The sequence below is a fragment of the Brienomyrus brachyistius genome, chromosome 13, assembly GCF_023856365.1.
Source record: "Brienomyrus brachyistius isolate T26 chromosome 13, BBRACH_0.4, whole genome shotgun sequence".
NCBI lineage: Eukaryota > Metazoa > Chordata > Actinopteri > Osteoglossiformes > Mormyridae > Brienomyrus > Brienomyrus brachyistius.
In genome coordinates this window covers 25037219-25059038 of record NC_064545.1, presented here as the reverse complement: position 1 = coordinate 25059038, position 21820 = coordinate 25037219, and the positions used below count along the sequence as shown (strand labels likewise).

The following is a 21820-nucleotide window of genomic DNA, read 5'->3' as shown; positions in this document are numbered from 1 at the left end:
CATTCAGCTGTTAATAAGCCCCCACCCGATTGGCTTCTCGCTAATTTTACTGTATTGAGAAAGATGCTCTCAGCATCCCTGCCTGAAGCCACTGCCCACCCCATCCCCGCACACAGCAGAATTAAACGTGTCTTCCGGTGCCACGTCCAGATACGGCGCTTAGAGAGAAGGACGATCAGCTTATCAGTCCTTTTGAGGGTTACATTTTACACGCTAAAGATGCTTATTTACAGTCTTACGTAGGCGATTCAGAAGTGGACCCGAAAATGCATATCATGTCAGATGTAATTTACGGCGCGATTGCCTTTAACAAAGCTTTATAAAATGTATATGTACCATTCAGTGCTTAATAAATATGCCCTGAATCACGCAGAATTAATGAATTAAATTATAATTAGTGGTACCGTCAGCACTTGCTAATCTGAGCGTGAGTATATCCGAAGATGCACAGATCATACGCTGGGACACTATTAAAACATCTGGCACAAGCTAAATACTGTCACATTTCGGCTTCTACTTCTATCGTTTTTAGTTTGTTTCACCAAATGAATCACAAAATATTCATCGACACAATTTAATTAATAAATCATACTCTTGTCGGATCGCTATTATGTGAGTAAAGTGAAGTTTAAGGAAGCGTGGTTATATCTTCTTCTCATCCGCCACCCATCGCCAGCCCCCTCCCCATCCAACCCCCCATCCCAATGAGAGATCTGAAAGGGGGCGTCCAACAGCAGTGTTTTATTAAGCTGAAGAAAGAAGGAAGGCAGAAGAAGTAGCCTGCATGTCGGCAGGGTATTATCCGTATGAACTGAAAGGGATCTGGATTGAACCCCCTGAGTGTTTGCTGATTTGCAAGTATATTTTAAAAGTTGCAGATATTTTTTGTCCGTCCTGTTCTCAAGCCTGTTTATTTCGGAACAACTTCTCTGGTTTGGTGGATCTAGCGCAATTAGCTTAAAACCAAGAATATACGGGAAACGGTGAAATGAGCACATTTAAGATGCAATAAGTTTATTTTTTATTACGATTTGCGGAATGAAAGAAAACTGCATAGGGTGTTTTATTAGGACGCACGAGTAAAAATGATCAGTTCTGTTATAATCTGCGCTGTCAGTCTGTTTGTTTGACGGGAGGCAGGAAACGTAACTTACAGCAGCCTGCAAGCGCAGGAAACGAACTTCTGGACATTTGTTCTACAATAAATAGAAATGACCTGTATACTACATGGCAGATTTGGTGGATGGAGCGCGTCCTTGAGAGTGACAGTTCGGATTATTGTCCGCTTCCACAATTTTTGATGCGGCCGATGTGTGTTTATTGCCTCGGCTCAGTCTATTTTTTCTTTTGCTGCACCAAGAAACAAAGGACTTAAATTTCCAAGCTTAATTAAACAGCAGACATCGCGTAAGCAGTTGTCCTTGTCAAGGTTGGATTGATCTGCTTGCTCTGCGAAGCGCCTACATAAGACCATGATGTCGCCGGTGAAATGCTGGACTGTGCTGATGATCAGATGGAGCTCGGTTCTCTCCTTCCTGATTTTACTGAGCAGCAGGACTCATGCTGGGCAAGACCAGTCCTTCAATCCTGAGGTGATGCATCGTTTTTTATTTTTGATTGATCTATTACATTGAATTCCTTTCCATTCATTTTCTTGCACTTTAAAATTCCAGAAATGCAAGGTTTGGTACATTAAATCAGTTTGTAAGCAGTAAAAACAGCAACTTTATCTAGTATTAGAGTCATGTGAATAAAAATGTACACTTGGTCAGTTAACTTCAGCAATTTCCAAACGTGACAGATGATAGTAATGGAGACATTGGAAAGTATATTAATTTCATTCTGACTTACTGCCGACAGTGGTGGACTCCTCACTTTACTTAGACAGGCACTAATGAGTGGATGGTTACTAAAGTTAATAAACCTACTATGAAAATATTACCATTGGCAGCTATCTAGCATATTACACCTTGTACATCATCATACATGACTTGGCTTGGTAGGTTTTGTGGTTATAGCGGCTCGTAAATATGTGTTCTTCATTATTTACAGTACTGTAACGTGGTTCTTTTGATTTCTGACCTTAAGCGGCGCACTTCGCTGCCTGCCCTCATTCCCCCCCCCCCCCAAAGTACACATATCGCCTGAGTTCACCGGCTTACTGGACATGCTCGCAGTGGAGACCATATGTGGACATGAAACACCCTGTACAGTTACTCTTGGAGCAGCGAGGAATTGGTAGAAAACGCACCGCTGTTACCTTGTCTTGATGCCGCAAAAGTTTCTTATTATGAATGAAGCTGTTAAAAGCCGCGTGTGGTTCCGACGCGGTTTGTCTGGGCGGAAATGTCTCATGGCTTCTTGCATGCCCCTTTGCCTCTCCTTTCATTGGGCACTGTAGGCCTTTTCATTACTTCCAGTATCAGGCTGCACTTGCTGTTTTAGTAGGTTCAGTCACTATCCCTCCTTGAATGACCACCCATCTCTTCCTTCCTCTTCTCTCCTTTTTGCTCCCTCTTACTCTCGCCCCCACCTTTGTCTTTGGGCTGCCTTTCTGACACACCTGTCATAAAACGGTCTGCAGGCTTAGACAACAACACTGGCGGAGAAGCAATGGGGGGGACAGGCTGGATTTGCCCCCACTCTACGTCAACAGCCATTGTTAAATGTTGACTGAAGGGCTTGAGGGCGACCACTCCAGACGGAGAGTATTGTCCCCTGAATTTGCATTTATCTGCCTGTTGAGGCGTCTGCTCCCCTCCCCGAACCGCGCCTCGCATTCACTGATCCACAGACATGCAGATAGACACGGTAACTATGCTGCTTTGTTGAATCTTGGTGGGATGTACAGACTGGCTTATGCGATAGAGAGATAGAAGCTCCAGAGAAACACATGAGGATCTGACTCACATTGAAGTGTCTCTACAGCCGTTGTCTGCCTTCCACGTAACTTTGTATGTGTCCATTTCAGACGGGCTCCTAAATGCCTCGAACTACGTCACAGAATTACTAACCCTAATACCCGGAGACCAGATCTCACACAGCAATATGTGGCTGGTCAATTAATGGCCAAAGACGACACCAACACAGTATGTTAGACCTGTAGACAGTGTGTATTTTACTAAGGATTCTTTGTTTAAAAAGAGCTTGTAGTCTGTCTTTGAAAAGGCATGTTGCTTGTTGGAAAAGCTAGTTCGTCTTTGACCGGATGGCGTGGTATTCAGTCCTACCAGACGCTCATCACACTGAAAACCTGGAGGTGGCAAAAATGCCACCAACCAGGAAGCTGAGAGGAAATCATCTCATATGACATGTGGGTGTCTGTCTTCCTGTGGCCGTTTTTATATTGACTTGGTTGGCTCCTCTCTCTACATTTGCACATCTGTCAATGATGGTACCCCATGTTATTGACTCCAGGTTTCATCTCCAACTGGAAATTAAAAAAAGTAAATTTATAACTATATTTTGCATATTGTTTTCTTAAATTTAGCTAAAATAGAAACAATTACATGCTTCTAGAATAGAGGGTAAACTTCCTGTAGCTGAAATAGAAAGACAGATGGTTGGTGGATCTTTGTTGTCTGAAAGATGATGATGTGATGCACTTGAATTTAAACCTGTAATATGGGAAACAAACGGGTTGTTTTTTCCACCACGGCCAAATAAAGGTCTGGTTGAACATGGCTGAAATTAAAGATACAAATACGCTAACCTACACCCACAGAGGAAAGTGAATGGTGCCTGACAGTGTGGAACGTTCCGCAATCCCTCAAGAACATATCGGCAATATAAAACTAGCAGGCCCCACTGCACTACTGCATATATGTTACAGGATTCTGGTTTCTGACGGTTGAGAGGCTTCCAACGGCAAGCGAAATGTAGCATGTTCATCAGAATAATCAATATTGACAATGAGATAATGGCAGTAGCTGATATTTGAGTATGGATTTATCAAGGTCGGTATTGGATTTACCGTGGGACTGTATTTATCCTTTATCCACCTTTGACCACCCTCTATTACATAGATGGCTCCCTTTTTGAGTATTTCGCCTTATTTATACACAGCCTAACATCTGCTCTCTCTCTCTCTGCCTTTACTCAGCCTCTCACTGTGCAATTCTTCATTCCCCACAAGTCTGTCGTTCTTCTTCTCAGTCTGGTATCTCTGACCCAATTCCCTGGGCCCCCCATCCTAAAGGAGGCCCAGCATGGCCCCCCAGGCCCACAGCTCAGCTTGACTGTCTGTCCCACGAGCCATAATGACAGTGTTGTCTGCTCCCTCCAGGGTGGCCAGCCCAGAGCAGGGAGATGGGGGGGGGGCGGGGGGGTTAGGGGCGGTGCCACCGCGGCTCAGCTGCTCCGCTTGTGCCTGCTGAGCAATACAGCTATTTTGCCGACAAACGGAGTAGACACACCAAGGCCTGTGAGGCTCTCTAGCCATTCAGGAGGTACAATGAACGCTGTTGTTCATCCCGCCTTAGTCCCGGCATTCCAACATGGTGCTCATCTGAAGGATTCCTGCATCCGATCCTCTCATTCCGATTTCCCCAGTACTGTGCCGCCGCTTGGGAATGTGAGGGCAGAGCAGCTATTTCTCTGTAATGGGAAGTGATGCCGAAGGAAGTGTCGTTAGTTTCCGAAAGTGGCTGAAAACCAGGATCCAGGAAAAGGTGCGGAACACATGGTATCAGATACAGGCTGTGTATTTATCAGAAACTATTACTGCCATCATCCAAGGATAAAAGAGATTGTTCAAGAATGCAGTAACAAGATCACTACCAAGCTGGGGATTTGAACCAACAGCCTTCCGATCATAAGCACAGCATTCTAATCAGCTGAGCCTATATATATATATATATATATATATAATATATTTCAGATATAATGGATTTAGAGAGAATTGCAGAACATACTGTATGTGGTGGGAATGCAGTTAGGAAGGCAAACGATAGATCAATGAAAAGGTGGTTTGTGGGTTCAGATGGATTCGAATTTCTTTTGTTGGTTGAAGGGCCTGATAAATTGACCTTTTGTTCAAGATCATTATTTGTTCTTTGTGGAACACGGTTGCGGTGTTCATAGTGCATCTACTGTGGAAGCAGCTTAAACTCTTATGGAATCCACCACAGTTCAGTTAAAAACATTCATCTGCAGATGCTCTTTGGCAGAGCACAGCGACAGGCTCTGCTCAGAGAATGCAGACACAGGACAGGTGTGAGATATAATTCCACTGTCTCAAAGCCCCACTGAAATGAAAACTTCCCCCCTACTCTTTCAATATGGTTTCTCACAACCAAAAACACATTTAGTCGGAAAGGGCAAGTTCCCAGTCTTCTGGAAGTTAAACCATAATCCAGCTGTTAGTATCTTGGCACTTCTTAGCCCTGGCCGAGCGACGGCGCATTTTTACTTATCTGTGTCAATCTCTCTGTCAGTGGATCTTTAATCCCGGCACTGTAACTCCAGGTTATCATTGAGAAGCACTTGGCAAGGAAGTGCATGAGTGAAACATGTGTCTCCTTAGATCTCTCTCCTGCACGAGCACCTTGAAGGATGCACTGTTGCTGTCCTGGAAATGGATGTTGGCAGAGAAGCCCCGACACATCCTTTGATTCAGAGTATTACACTGCTTCACTGCTTCACTGCCCTGCAATAAATACCTTCGTACAGCTGATGCCAGGGGCCCTTTTGTGGAACCAAGTGGAGTTGATGGGTGTGTCAGAGCCCCAGTTTCTATTCTTAATTGATTTTTCTTCAGACACACACACACACACACACACACCCTGCCCTCCAAACCTCAATAAACAGGACTGCTTATCTCAAGGTGTAGGTGTGTCACAAACAGAAGGGGCATTCAGACATTCACAGGGCAGCAGATCTGAAAAAAGGAGGCCGTTGTTGCCCGGAATGGGAGCAAGGAAATGTTATAAATGAGTGACTAGGGAGCAGAGAGGAGGAATTGTGTTTTGACACTTAAAGGTTCGATTCGCTTTTCTTTTTCAGCTGTTTTGACGTATGGGGAAGCACTTGGGAGGGTAAAGCTTGCTCTGACCAGACCCTTGGTCAGAGGCCTTAGTGACAGTAACGCACCGTTACCATGGAAATGCAGGGGCGTCGTGCCACAGACAGGTCTCGGCCCCTGCTCGGAAAGGTTTTGAGTGGCACGTCATGTGGCAGGATAGGTCTCAGCACCTGATGGAAGGCCTTAAGCTGGCAGACAGGGTCCTTCTCATGACTGTCATCCAGGAAACACGTCCCACTTTCTCACACGGTCTGGTTCTGGCAAACACTTGCTGTGAGAAGCTTTACAGAGACACGTGGAAGCAATACGGCTTGCTTTATTCTTATAGGATCCGTTTGAACGCAAAGAGCTATATCCAAAATCCTGCCAGCTGTCAATGCACTTCTGAGAAAGATGGGAAATGTGTGATATATATTTTTATCACATTAATAAAAATATTACCATTTGGTTCTGCTTTAGGAAGTTGTTTATCATCACAAGAACATAAGCTCCTGTCAACAAGATCATTTGTCCTTCAACCATGTGCCATTCGACGCAGAAGGAGATTCGATGGTTATTATAATAGTTATACATGCTGGTGAAGTGCAGTCAGACTGCAGCTGAACACATTTTTTCTCAGTCCATGCTTACCAGGGGTCTCCAACTCCGGCCCTGGATAGGTGTGTCTCACCAGAACAGGTGTGTCTCATCAGAAGCCAGGTAGCATAGAAAACCTACTGGATAGTAGCTCTCCAGGACCAGTTGGAGACCCCAGATGTACACAAACAAAACACCGACATTTCTCATGCTGCAGTGATCGTGACTTTTCCAGTAACATGGGCCTTCTCAAGTTGTGATGGAGTCATTGGCAACCAGTTCCACTCTCCCTGTGTCATGTGATCTGCTGACTTCTGACTCCCTGCTGTTTGTATCGCCCACATCGACAGTCCCTCTGGCTGGGCTAATGGACTAATGGTATCTGCTTGCGGTGATGCTGAGCTGCCCCCCCCCCCTTCCTGTTCCTTCCCAGACATGGTTACGGATGTACGGGTACTTACCCCAGGCCAGCCGGCAGATGTCCACCATGCGCTCGGGGCAGATCCTGTCCAACGCCATCAGGGAGATGCAGCGCTTCTACGGCCTGAGCATCACCGGCGAGATGGATCCAGTCACTCAGACGTACGCTGCCTCCCCCACTGTCGGGTCGGGTTGCACTGCAGTCTGTCACCTGAAAACGGTCAAATAAATTGCTCCTGGCCCACTGCGCCTAAGCGTGTCACGGGAGGGATTACAAAAGCAGCAGGAGGGGCAGTGGTGGGGCCGGTTGGCAGTAACCTGATAGCTCTGTGATGGAAGCCTTTTCAGGAAACAGCCCACCCTGTTTCTCTAATATGTCATGTGTAACTTGACTTCATGCAAACGATTGAGAGGAGGTTGTCCACATATCACATATCCTACTGTTGAACCCTGTGTAGCATCTCAGTAGCTCAATAGCTAGGAGAGCAGCATATCACTTTGAACGTCATTGCATTGATTTATCTAGCTGTCTGATGTGCTTAAGTCAATATTCCGCACTACTTGAATTTGCACAAACTACAGTATTATTCACATACCTTTTACATTCACTCCTCTCTGTTGAGTTTTTTGTGTCTGGTATTTAGTCTGTCTGTCACCCCGTTATTGTTAACTGTCTACTGTCATGGTGTATTCAACAGTAGCAAGTTGGACCAATAAAAATGTCCTCCAGCCTTTGCTGTGTGGCAATAAAGATTCTGATGCAGAACACTGACCATGGAGTGTGTTACCCATGGAAAGTTGTACGAGCTAGCTGGGAGTTCCACTTGCAGTCGACGCTAATGTCTCTCTTTGGGCAGGGCCATGAAGAAACCCCGCTGTGGAGTCCCAGACAAGTTTGGGGGTCAGATCAAAACCAATGTTCGGCGGAAGCGCTATGCGCTCACCGGCCACAAGTGGACCAAAGACCTGCTAACGTTCAGGTACAAAATGAAGTTTGAGACACTGTCAGAAAGCTGTACTACACACTAACATATTTTTGATTGTACTTTAGCTAGTGTGTCTCTATGTGCCTGTGGTCGGAAAGTTGCCAGGTCAAGTCCCATTCTCTGAAGATTTGTCACATTTCTGTAAAGCCATTATCCCCTCAAGATGCTCTTGGGTTATCTCATAAACTGCTGACCCTGCATTCTGAACCCAACCTTTGTTTTCCAGAGTATGCATGAGGGCTCTTCAAATCTGGTCCTTTCTTTCCAATTATCCCAAACAGTTAGTTTAATAATTACTGATTTTGACTGATCGCAGATGCTTCACACCTGGCTGATGCAAGGCTGGAAAATTAACAGTTCTTGGCCCTTGAGGATTGTGATTTGAATAGTCCCGGTATACATGTACGTCCCAAGAGTGACAAAGAAGAACAAGATATAATATGCACATATTAAAGAAATATACTTATGCAAATGTCAAAGTACAGCTTCATTTAACTTGATCGTCTTACTGCAGCTAATTTTATTTTGCATAGAATGTTGGAGTGAAGTATATGTCTTGATTTGAGGTATATGTCTTGATTTGAGGTATATGTCTTGACTTCTTCCAGCATACAAAACTACACACCGAAAGTGGGGGAGTCCAACTCATATGAGGCTATCCGCAAAGCCTTCAGGGTGTGGGAGAAAGTGACACCCCTGCGATTTGAGGAGATTCCCTACCATGAGATCAAATATGGCCGACGCAAGGAGCCTGATATTCTGATCTTTTTCGCCTCTGGTTTCCATGGTGACAGCTCACCTTTCGACGGTGAGGGAGGTTTTCTAGCTCATGCCTACTTCCCGGGTCCCGGCATGGGTGGAGACACACATTTTGACTCAGATGAGCCTTGGACAGTTACCAATGAGGACCATTCCGGTGAGTGCGTTGGCCGTCCTAGTAGAATGCTGTGAAAGAGATCGTTGTTCTATAGGAAATCATTTCCATCAGTGACATCACTGCTCTGAAGTAAGTAGGAGGGTGTCTTTGGCCAAGGAACCTCATGTTTTAAATTATCTAAGTTAATTCTGTTAACTGACAGTATGATTGTTGCGAGGCTGACGGTTTCAGCTCACTTTGTCACTCTTTCAGCTAAATGTCGACATGACACCTTCAGTAGTAATGGGAAAATCACATCCGTCTCATTCCAACTTTTATAATTCTACAGAACTACCTACAAAAGAAAATGGAATGTTGAGATCATCTTGTTCTTGTTGTTTGGGCTCCTTAATGAAATTCATTCAGGTCAGTTTATATGAGGACAAGCTGATTCAGGTTGATAGTCTTTAGAAAGAACCTTTTTATTGTTGGTATCCGGGGTTAAAACCAGATCTCAAGTTGCAGACCCTGATCTTCTTGACTCCAAGTCAGCTAAGTAATGCTGATATGATTGGTGAAAGTCTTGAATCTTGACAGCCCTCCATTGGCTGATCGCCACACTTCTTGTTTTTTCTGCTGTTTGTAAACTTCAAAAGGCTAGATGATCAAACCAGCAGGGTAATGTCACCCATTCATTCACTCAGTCCCACCTGCCCCTCCTCACATCAATACTCTAAAACAGTCGTAAAAAATATCGACGGGTTTGAGCTGCCTTGATTGTTTCGGTGTTTTTCTCGCAGTTTGATTCTTCACTTATTTTCTCTTAAGCGGCGCCAGGGAAATAAATGTCTGAACCTTTTCCTGGAATAAAGCAGCAGTTTTGTCATTTCCTGAGTTAAAAGAGGCACAGATGGTTAGCCGCACATTTGTATCGTTAAGTGTGGAGGTATCGTAGGCAGAGGGTGGGGGCAGCCACTTTCCCGGGGCCCTTTTATGGAAGAAATGACACACCGAGGTAATGTGCAAGATAGCAGGTCTGCAGTCCAGGAGACGGTGTCAGGCGCATCTCTGCGCAAAGGTTTAGATACCGTCGTGTAGCGCGTGTAGGCAGTAAGGAGATACTTATTTTAGCCTAAATTGTAGGTTTCATTGTCATTTCAGCCATATGCACAGTATACAGAGAAATGCAACATGCATAGTCCAAGACTATGGTGCAACACAGAGAACAAAAACAGAAATAACACAAGACTATACAAGTGCAGGCAGGACAGAACTATACAGAGTGCAAAGAGAGAGAGAAAGATAAATACAAGGGCAGCAATACAACGTTACAGGACAAGGCAACATACTCGTACAGTGCAGCTGACAGAAGCAGTAACGGTACTGCTGTGAATGGATGCAGTATTATGACTGTATTCCAGCTGCAGAAGTGTGCAAAAAATGCAAGATTGAAGCGGTTAACAATAAATAAATAAAATAAATGTGCAAACAATAGTGGAAGCAGGACAGAGAGTGTGTAGTATATAATAAACAGTATATAATAAACAGTATATAATAAACATTTATACAATATATAATAAACAGTTTACTGTATGATTAATTCCACGCAGCTTTTGGAAGGGGAACAAAGATTTCTACCACCAGATTAGGAGATCCCTAATCTGCTAGGAATTAAGCTGTGTGGTTGTTTTCTAGCGATTGTAGCAAATTCCTAGCAGAACACATAAGAGTCCTTGGTATTATCTTGTGGAAGTGCTCATGGTTAATAACCAGTAATTTACAGTAGAACTGCGACATTTCTGAGACAAAAGGACTACGATGTCTGAAATTTGTCTGCAGAGCCAACAGCTGATATCCCCATATCAGTAAAACGGAACAGACGGCTAAATGCTGGGGGATCTGCTAGGATCTCTGAGCTGTGTATGTGAGCATGCAAGAGAGCCTTGATGTTAATCTATCCACATTTTTAGTGCAAATAGATTTTAAATGGGCCTTTGTACATGACTGTCACATGACTGTCACATGACTGTCACATGACTGTCACAATCCCCACCCCTTTTCCATGCTCCCGCATCGATACTCAGCACCCTAGAATGACTGGAAAGATTGGGGGCCCAAACATCTATATTTCCTGTGACAGCCTCAAGGATAGATGTGATCTCATCCCTGATCTCTCCTCCCCAAAGTCACGCAGCTTTGCAGCCTATCCTGAATCACATCAGGACACGGGGATCCCACTTCGCCAGACTAAATACGCAGACTAAGAGAGAGCAAATCTAGGAAATCGAAGTCTCATGCAGGCTTGAAGAAAACGCGGAGGCACCATTGAAGTGAATGGATTCTGTTTCTGGGCTTTTTCCATTAGCAGGGTGCCGATAGAGGCAGGTCATTGTAACTGTGCTGCTGGAAGGTCAAGACCCTGCTTTACTGGAATGGCTGCACCCCATTGATCAGGGGCCATGTGCATTTGCAGAGTGGAGCCTTTAGGAGGGCGGCCAGCCTTACGTGAAAAGGGAGGCGGTCGGCTATACTTAGGCAATGTCAAATAAGCCATCAGGCAAAAACATAGATGGGGAGGCAATAAAATGGTCTTTTAGGGCTTAGTACATTTTTGCGGAACATGAGAAAACAGCTGACGCAAATGGTGTGGTTCTGTAAAGCACGAAAGATTCTCAGTAAAAGCAGGGCACCACGCAAGGCCTTCTGCGAAACGCCTGGCCCTTATCCATACGACTCCATTAGCATCGCTAACAACTGCAGCGATTAACTCCGCGGGGGAGTAACGTAACGTAATGCTTGCCATTTTTTTTTTCTTAAAACATGCAAGTAAAAGGCTCTACTTGCGCAAACTCACACGTCTCTCCCTGACACGCACATGCACGCACGCAGTGACAGTGGAGCATACGCGTGGCATGCTGTGGGAGGATGGGATATCGCAGGGGGGTCAGTGCCCCCTCGCACTTTCGCTCGCACAATCGCTCACACACGCACTGGCATGCCCACTCACACAAACCCCACTGTGCAGCTCTTCCTGCCTCGGCCAGGGGGAAGTGGCCCAGGGTCAGGGGACTGAGCGAGAGGCCGGACACAAAGAGCTGCTTGAGACTCTACCTGGAACAGGGATCTGCAGTAGCAGGGAAAGCCTGGCTTTCACCATTACTGTATTCATTCTAAAAATAGTGCGGATTTCTTTACTGTACACATTTATTTCTCTCCAAGCAAAGAAGTTCACGCTATAGCAGAAATCCCATAATATACTTTTAATACCTACAGGACACTGGGCCTTATGTGTAGTGAGTCTTGGTCCCGGAGTTTTGTGTTTATTTTCAGAGTTTCTATGAGTTACGGGTTGTGAGGAGCGGTTCTCCGAGTTCCTCGCTTGAATTAGCACGCAGCGATGTAGAGAGGCTATAAACCTTACTGAGTTTGGTGCAATAAAACCACGATTCGGACCGCTCCGAGCCGGTTACGAGATCCAGTGCATGTGCCGATTTTATGAGATGCAGGTACCACTCGGAACCCAGCGGTTTTATAGTTCCAGAAAAACCGGAGCGACTCAAGAACACAGACCACACCTTTAGTCTGTTTATCCACTGATTTAGAACTTTGCAGAATTGACACAAAGCACGGAAACAATGGTGTGCATTTGCATTAAACGTTATGATTCTTTCCGTTCAGGCAACGACCTCTTCTTGGTGGCTGTGCATGAATTGGGCCATGCGCTGGGCTTGGAGCACTCCAACAACCCTCAGGCCATCATGGCTCCCTTCTATCAGTGGATGGAGACGGAGAACTTCGAGCTGCCTGAGGATGACCTACGTGGGATACAGCAGATCTACGGTAGGCCTCTCTGCTGACAGGGCTGCAGCGTGCGATCCCTGCAAACAAGGCACTTGTGTCTTTCTCATTCCCAGCCTCTCTCCCTCTCCCCCGTGCTTCACTTAAACCCCCAAAGGTCCAGCAGGAGCAAAGGGATGCGTATGCTACCCCAAGCTTTTGTGTCCCAGCTCCGTAAATCTGACATTTTTCATTAATAGAATTTATAGAACAGTCTAGCTTAATGAATCACTGACTCAGTGCAGTAGCTTGTATTGGTAATGCTGGGGGTAACTAGTGCTTGACTTTGACCTCATACTGAATGGTTGGTTCTTTCCACCAGATCTCTCTCAGTGTATCCATTAGGGCATTAAGTCATCATGACACCCCCTGATGTGCTGAAGGCATTCCAACTCATTCTGTTTTCTACAGGACCACCAGACAGCACCCCTACCCAGACCTTGCCACCCATCACGCCTCGCAGGCCTGCCCAGCCAGAGCCCAGGCCTCCCAACCCACCAAAGACCCCACCTGGCCCCCCCCCTCGCCGGCCAGACAAGCCACACACCACAGACCGCCCAGACCACTACGGACCCAACATCTGCGAGGGAAACTTTGACACTGTCACTATGCTCAGAGGAGAGATGTTTGTTTTCAAGGTGAGGTGATCACTTGTCTGCAGTGAACAAACAATCCAGAAGAGCAGACATGGTCAGGCATGTTCACAGAGAATAAACACCCTGGTTTTCTCCCAGGTGGTCAAAGTATAAAGACAAAGTCTAAGATGTTTTTTGTGCTCTGAGATAGAGCATGAGGAACCTGGTTATGACTCGAGTTAAGAGGCCTCATCCCTCCATTTTCCGATTCACATTTTAAAATATTTCTTGACAAAGCCACTGAAAGAGGGGCTTTCAGTCTTTGCCACACAACTCAGAGAGGGAAATTCCGGAGTTGCCTTATTACAGTCACAATGGCCGATAGTGTTAGTGTCATTTCCCCTCCTGACTCTCATACTCACAGGATGATTTAAAAACTGCACAGACATGTTCCCGTATTTGAACTGAGTTTACGGCATGAACTTTAAGAATTTCAAAATCAAAAATCACCATTAATTTATTCATGGGCAAATTAATAACTCAGAGTCATTGTGAATGCCAATAAAATGGAGTGTGTAGCTGCGGTGACGCTTCTGTCAGGTGTTCACTTACGCTGCTGTAATTGTCTCTGCGTTCCAGTCTGTCTGACTATAAGACTGTTATTCAGATCACCCATGAGTTACTGAGATATTTTCACATTGACCTTTGAGCTACTACCCCCCTAACTAATGTAGCCCGTGCCTTTAAGAACAGCCTTAAATTACTTGGCAATGACTGGCAGTCACAGTCCATTCTTACACCCTGATAAACAGAAATATATCTCTGAATGCACACAAGGGAATCCAGCATTGTTTAATCTACTGTCAGATGTGTCACACTGACAAACAAGTGGGAAAGAGCGGTGTGTATGTGTGGGTGCATGTGTGTGGGGGGTGCGTCCGCGGGTAAGGGGTAAATTTAGGGGTCTTGGCAGCTTTCCTTCTGCTTTCAATATTGGATAAAGCTGAAGCGATCTCACAGTTTGGAGGCAAGCCAGGGCGATAGGATGTATAGAGGTCAGCTTGGCTGCCAGGTTCTGGGCAGGATTTAAGGCCTTTGTTACTCTGTTTTTAAGGAATGGACTCAAATGTCGGCATTACTGTGCACAGGGCTGCAGTCTCCCCGTGATTAAAGCCTGTCCCTGTTCTCTAAAAGGCCAACGGTAGCTCTCTCTCTTCCCGACAGGGTCGTTGGTTCTGGAGGGTGAGGCGTAACCGAGTTTTGGACAACTACCCCATGCCCATCGGCCATTTCTGGCGGGGGCTGCCTGGTGACATCAATGCTGCCTACGAGCGACACGACGGGAAGTTCGTCTTTTTCAAAGGTGCTTCTCTTATTTCTCTTAGTTGTTCCAAAGTAGATCATATTTCTATGCAATGACTGATAAATTAGCTTTATTTATGTTAATTGGGATCACTAATTAAGACAGTAACTGAGCCTTAGAAACATGACAGATGAGAAATCAAGGGCCTCGGTTGGTTCGTGATGCATTTTCCCGCATAGTCAGGATGTTGACGCTCAGCACCTTTGCTGTAACCGGAGCCTCTTAGCTTCAGTGGATCGGATTTATAGTTTTCCTCAGTTATGCTCACAGGTTCTAACTCACGCTTTGAACACTGGAAAATTCACGTTAGCTTTGTTTGTTGCTTTTCATTATTTGTGTGTTTTCTTTTAAGTTGACATTGACAATATATATTCACACACCCTCCCCCACTCAACTCCACCTTGCTCAGTATTATCCTGGCATGTAACATCCCAGTTTTAAACCAGTTAGACTATAACTTGTCTTTGGGGCGAGGTAACATATTCATTTTTTGGCTTGTTTGACTGTAAAGTGCAATTTTTATAAAATTTTTAAAGTGAGAAACACTGTAGAACTTCCTGGAAAAACCATACTTGTGTCTCTTTAAGACAGTTGGCACTATTCTGGAAAACGTCTTAAGGGTAAATGATGTCACTGCCAAAACCTTCCAAAGTCTGGGTAGTTGCCATTGACGAGAAATACGAGGCAAAAAAAAAAGCAGAATTAAAAAAATAAAACTTGGAACCAAACATCTGGCAGATGTGGAGCTGTGGATTACATCAGCCAGCGGTTTCCAGATGCTGACTGCAAAGGTTTCGCTTCTTAACAAGGGTCTGGGTTGGTGGAATCAGGAGAGATGAAACGGACCTCGGCATGGCGTCTGTTTGCCCGTCGTGCTGCATAACCGTCTCACGCTGTAGAAACGTCCCGGAATGCTGTTAAAACCTCCATTTGTGAAAAGGTCACGTGACCAGCAACTGACCTACATACAACGGTGATGTGGCAAGGATTGAGATTCCTGCCTCGCGGTTGTTTCGGGACAGTGGATAACCCCAGACTGCCATAGTTTCCAACCCCCTGGGAGCTGCACTATTTCAAAATCAGCGAAAAAGACTCATAAACGTGTCGCTCATTTTTGAGTGTTTCTGCACAGTAACAGATACAAGCAGCCTGAGCTGGCAAAGCTGCTAAAGTGGCGTCTGCTAAAGAAATACAGCAGTAATCGAACGCTGCAGTCAGTGTGGAGGGAGCAGCTGCTGAGATTTGGCTACTCTTGACTACTCTTCTAACGTTGCTTTCCTGGTCTGCAGGAAGTAAATATTGGCTGTTTAGGGAGGCAAATCTGGAGCCTGGCTACCCTCAGGAGCTTACAGAATACGGCCAGGGCATCCCGTACGACGGCATCCAAACTGCCATCTGGTGGGAGCCTTCAGGGTTCACATACTTCTTTAAGGAAGACAGGTAGATACACTGCCTTTGTCGGCCAGCTAATCGTCACATTTCTTACTTTTTCATAAGCTTCATTACGTTACCTTTACAGTTTACTGTTCTCTAGCGTGCACTTTGCCCAAGCATGCTGCTTCACGCCGCTGTTCCTCCCTGCTCTCTCTCTGCTAGGTACTGGCGATTTAACGAGCAGTCCCGCTCTGTGGATGTGGACTACCCCAAGCCAATCAGCGTGTGGGGCGGAATTCCACCCTCTCCCAAAGGAGCTTTCCTCAGTGATGATGGTGGTGAGGGAATCGGGGGGGGAGACGAATGGCCAGGAAAATACCTGTAACTGTGCTTCACAAAGGAGGAAAATGTGTGTGTCTGTGTGTGCGACTGTCGGGGGGGGTGGGGGGGAATAAGAGAAAGTAAAACACAAAAAGATAGAGAGAAGGAAAAAATGACTTCATCTTTGACAGCCTTTTTTCACCAGCTTAGCCTCCTGGTCGTTATTCTTGGACCCTTGATTGCCTATGGCAGGGTCCAGCCACTCAGCTGTGGTATTAGAAACTGCATGCCAGATCTGATTCCGGTTGTTTTTTTAAGTGACAGGTGCGCGTCTGGAGTAAAGGAGCCTGCATTTGTTCCACTGGACAGATATACACATGGATGAGGTTGATGCCAGATCTGGTTTCGTGCCACAAGACGTGGTCATGAAAACCTCCCCATTATGCATTTCTGTGTCGCCCCGTTTCCGACGTGGGGGGGTAATCCACGCATGCGCCGCCTCGGCTGGCTTCCGTCCCTAACGATTGCCTGTCATTGTCTTTTTGCAGCTTATACATATTTTTACAAAGGGACCAAGTACTGGAAGTTTGACAATCATCGAATGGCGTGTGAGCCGGGATACCCAAAATCCATCCTCAGGGACTTCATGGGCTGCACTGTGGACCTGGATCCAGACAAGGACACCGACACAGAAGCGAACCCCAGGTGGCCCGATGTGGATCAACCACCGTTCAACCCAGACGCGGGCCGTGACCGCACCAATGACATAGACTACAAAGACGAGGACAATGAGGTGGACGTGATCCTCAAGATCGACGAGAACGAAACTCGCACCATGAACATCATCATGGTGACTGTGCCCCTGGTCCTAGTGCTGTGCATTCTGGGATTGATCTATGCCATCATCAACATGCTGCAGAGAAAAGGGACTCCCAAGATGCTTGTCCACTGCAAACGGTCCCTGCAGGACTGGGTTTGACCAATCAGCCTTTGACTGGAGCCCACCTCCTCCATTACTATCATCGTGTGCACATCCACAAAGTAACACATGCAGACACACACATACACATGTAAACACACATACACCCACTTTACCTGGTGCTCAGCCCAATCTGTTAACTGTAGTCTATTTATATCGAAAAGATTGCACATTATTTTTGTCCTTTTTTCTACGTTTTTGTCTGAATTTATTGTTTTGTTGTGTTTTTGGAATTCGTGTCTACAGTATCTTACTTTCTCTGCCTCGTTCAAAGGATTTATTTCATGACTTGTGTACAAACACAATCTACCAAAAGACTGGAGCCTGCCTGAGAATATCATCTTCAAAAATTTGTGCAGAAGGTGCAGGTCTGTGCAGCGGCAGGCTAACATTATCTTAGGACAGCGGAGTGTTTTGTCGTCATTCTACTCACCAACCCACTGCAGTTCTGATCCTCTGTCGATGAAGGCCTTACGTAGATGTGTACTTAAAAGCCACCGTCGTATTGTCGCATAGCAGTGCTGCAGATCTCTGGCAGATTGACTGGACATCATTCGCAGTTTTTTGAGCGGGTTTGGTGATTGCTGGGTTTGGTACAAAGGCAGATTCACAGTCACCCTCTTAAATGTTAATACCATGCATTTCTGGAGTATGTATCTATATAACCACCAAGATCCCAAATGGAACAGACTAAACAGTATTCATCACAGATGGAAACGCGAGCTTCCAAGGCTTGTACAAGTTTGATAATGTTTATAGAGCTCAGAATTCAGTGATATTTATAAAGTCATGGTCATTCTTCATTTTCTCAATGCTATAATATTCAAGAAGTTGTTGAGTCCATTGTGCTGCAGATCCAGGACAGACCGTGGAACTCAGCACCTTCAGTCCTTTGGATGCCAGCACCTGTGACTCAGTGTCAGTGGTTTAAAGTCCCCTGTGGACCTGCAGCGCCCCCATGTTGACGCCCGAAGAATCCTTTGAAGCCCTTTTGTTGTATTAGACATAACAAAGTCAGCACAGATGGTGCTCCTGCTTAATGGCACATCATGGATCATTAAAAATAAGTCCGTGGAGTAATAAATGCATAAATATAAACAGGAATAGGAACTTTTGGGGGGAAATGATTCAGAAAATAGAGCTGGGGAAAGCGAACTGACTTATTTCAAAATCCAGTCTCTGAGAGGGGAATTATTGCGAAGTTCTTCGATGTTAGCCACACAAGGTGCATTTTGGCCAGACCCCCCCATTGGCCATTTGTCAGTAAGACCTGCCTAATTCAGCCATGAGCCTTGGTGAAGGTCGGTTTCTCCCACGTAATCTGCATCTGTGTAATGCAAACCAGACTGGGCTCAAAAATACCAAGCAGCAAAGGCTTCGCAAACACTCGGCAGATAGGACTGCCTAACGTGGCTCCCTTTGAACCCCCGCAGACGGCCTTCTCTGCGAGCCCCGCTCCGGGTCGCCCTCTTATAATCACAGCGCCTCTGCGCTGCACGCCGATACCGCCAGCTCGTGTCTCTACACACCTGTTGGCTTTCAATGACTGCTAATCTGCTCTTTCTTAAAAGGAAAAAGGGCCAGAGAGATTACCCTCCGCGATAAAGCAGGTCAAGCAGCAAATATGCTCCAAGTTAAAGATTAGCCTTTTTAGTTGCCCTAAATGAGTCCATTGCGACTGAATGGAGCCCATACAGCTTCCAGATCCAATGTTACCAATTTACTGTGTGGGGCTTGAAACTTAAGGCTTGTAACTCTTGCTGAGATAGAGGGCTCTGCAACCCCGGCGCTGTAGTCAGTGATGAATCCTGTTCAGTATGGTTGCTTTGCAGCCCCCTCGCCCCCATTCCCGCCATACACCCCAGTGTCCCTGGGAGGTTCGCAGAAGACTTAATCAGAGATAAAAGCCCATGCACTGTCTGCCGGGGCTGAATGGAGCACTTAAAGGTGCAGGTCAGTGAGAGTCTCTGAGTGGTCTCCTTCACTGCTTACTCGCACGCTGAAGGACTCAAGCTGCCTTTGACAGGAAGGGGGGGGGTGTCAATTTACAGAACAGCTGTATGTTTCTCTCCAGTCTCCCAACCCCCCATGCAATAAAGAATTGGCTTAGAGCCACCCATCTTCCGACCACTTATCCTGGTCAGCGGGACCTGGAGCCTGTCCCAGGGAGAATAGGGGAGCAGGCCAGGGTACTTACTGGGCAGCATGCCACTCCATCACAGGGCAAACACAAACACACACACACACCCCAGGCTCCTTCCACCTATATTGCTTTTGTGTCCTACCCAGCCTTCCCAGTACCATAAACAGAAAGCTATGCCAACGGAACTACACCTTGTGTAGATTTGATTTTGAAGTGGAGAGAAAGATGAATACTTCCATTACCTCGTTTAGATCCTGCTGGACGGCCTCCATTTCTTTGGGTAAAGGAGAGTTCAGGCAAAGTCGATTGAGCGAAGAGCCAAGCAGCGCCAAGCTGACGTGCCAGTGTCTGGCCGCCGTGTGCCAGGCTGTTCTTGCCACTGTCCTTCCCCTTGTCCTCTCCAGTGGTACTCTACATTTCCGGTACTCTGTATACATATACATTCACAGATGACAAGATGAGTTCCATCGTTCCCCAAGTATATCTCTCTCTGCCATCTCTCTTAACCACTAGATCTCACTTCAGGGTATCAGATATTGTTTTATATTTTAAGAACAAAAGACAGCAGGATTGTCATGTTTCATGTTGCTTTCTAGACATTTTTGCCCTTATCGTGCGGCCGATAAATTACAGATAGGAAACTGAAAATATGTTTTCCCCTTTCAGATGTACTTATCGGCACAGGGCAAATGCACGTGCTCTGTAGTGACCAGTGGTGCGGGAGAGTTGCTCTCCATCATGCTGTTAGATGTCAGTAACAGCAAAATGTTTTCAAAGCAGCTTTGTATCCCAGGATTAAGACCATGTGAGCCTCAGAGGGGATCCCAGATATCACCTTACAATCCACAAATGAGTTCAGTCTATAGCAACCACATGGTCTTCATTATAATCGAAAATGTCATCGGTCAAGTAATTTGTCACATTCCTATTGACAATATTTTTTATCTTAATTGTTTAAATTGTAAATAGTACTTGTGTTTAAGAAACATATAATGGGTATGCAGGTTTTTATTTTTTTTTATTTTAATGTTAATTTTTACTTCGTGAGTAACATTCCGTTTTTCCGCTGCAGTCACAGAAAATTTGATACTATTGATTTGCGTGTCGTTCACTGTTACATTGTGTTTAATGATCCATGCTGGACATGTGTAGCTCTTACACAATAAAAATGTTATAAAAACCAAACTGGTCTCTCTTATAAGTGTGATGGGAAATACATGTATTCTGACAGACCATACTGACCTTACAAAATAAGAATAGACAATAAATAGCACAATAAAGTCTTTCAGCTGTATTATCGGAGTGGGTTTGGAAATGTCAAAGATGAAATCAGTTATTTGCATGTACTGTAACTGAGTTATTGCACAATAACAATGTACAGTATAGCACAGAGTACTTGCGCCATATTGGGACGTCAGGAAAAAAGGGTAACCCCGTCTCCTGCCCACTTCCTTCTCCTGCTCCCAGGGTGCGATAATGGGTCACAAGCTCAAGTCTGACTTCCGCTTTTTCAGGACGAGGAACATGTGCTCCATGGGAGTCCAGCCCTTTACTCTCAGTAGGTCTCTTAAGGTCAAACAGGAAGAGAGAGGAGGTGGTAGGTTCCAAGGTGCAGGTGTAGCAATTTGTCAAACATTCAATCCAGGAATTGTAGAACTGAAGGATGTCTTTTCAATGCTGGGTGTGTTCTTGCGTGGATTTTTTTATATGCATATTGCTGCATGCAAGATACCTAGTATATCTCCACCAAGATCTGTAAGAAATAGCAACTGAGCTCCGCAAAGCCTTTGAAAATAAGATGCATAACACCAATATGACTGAATCCTACCAACTGCCTCCATAGAGATGGTAACTTCAAAGAGGAAGCTTCAAAAAACAACAGAAATAGGTCAGGGGAATTTTCATAAAAGCTTCTTCCCTTTTGGCTTGCAACATGCTCCCACATTCGAAGCTGACTTGGGCTCTCATTCATTATTACATCAATGCTTATGTTATCATGCTACAAAAAACACACACACGTCCTTTTTGCTTTTAAACTTCCAGACTAATGCTTGCCGCATCTGACACATCATTCATTCTCTGACCTCATCTTCAGCACAATACTCTTCTTCTTAGAATGGCCCAACTTAGTCCTCCTCAGTTCTGCTTTGAAGTAATGCATCTCTGTCATGGTACTGACACAAACAGATATGGGTTATAAAGTACCTATTAAACAATACCAGGCAACTATTAACTAAGAATATATTACCAAACTGTATATATGTATTTTGCTGCTGTAACTCTCTACTCTATCCCACACAAAATCGGTTTCCTCACACACATTCGGAGAGCATGGTTTTGGCCAACCAGTTTTCAACCTGCATTTCCT

The 21820-nt window shown here is 45.3% G+C and overlaps 1 protein-coding gene across 1 annotated transcript; it reads left to right on the top strand.

Moving 5' to 3' along the window:
- The first annotated feature begins 749 nt into the window (after positions 1–749).
- mmp15a (matrix metallopeptidase 15a) lies at positions 750–20637 on the top strand. Its single transcript, XM_048973212.1, has 10 exons — positions 750–1592; positions 7032–7180; positions 7876–7998; positions 8613–8920; positions 12539–12700; positions 13109–13335; positions 14497–14635; positions 15925–16075; positions 16232–16347; positions 16879–20637. The coding sequence occupies exons 1-10, from the start codon at positions 1473–1475 to the stop codon at positions 17307–17309; spliced, it is 1926 nt and encodes a 641-aa protein (XP_048829169.1). The 5' UTR covers positions 750–1472; the 3' UTR covers positions 17310–20637.
- The last annotated feature ends 1183 nt before the right edge of the window (positions 20638–21820 follow it).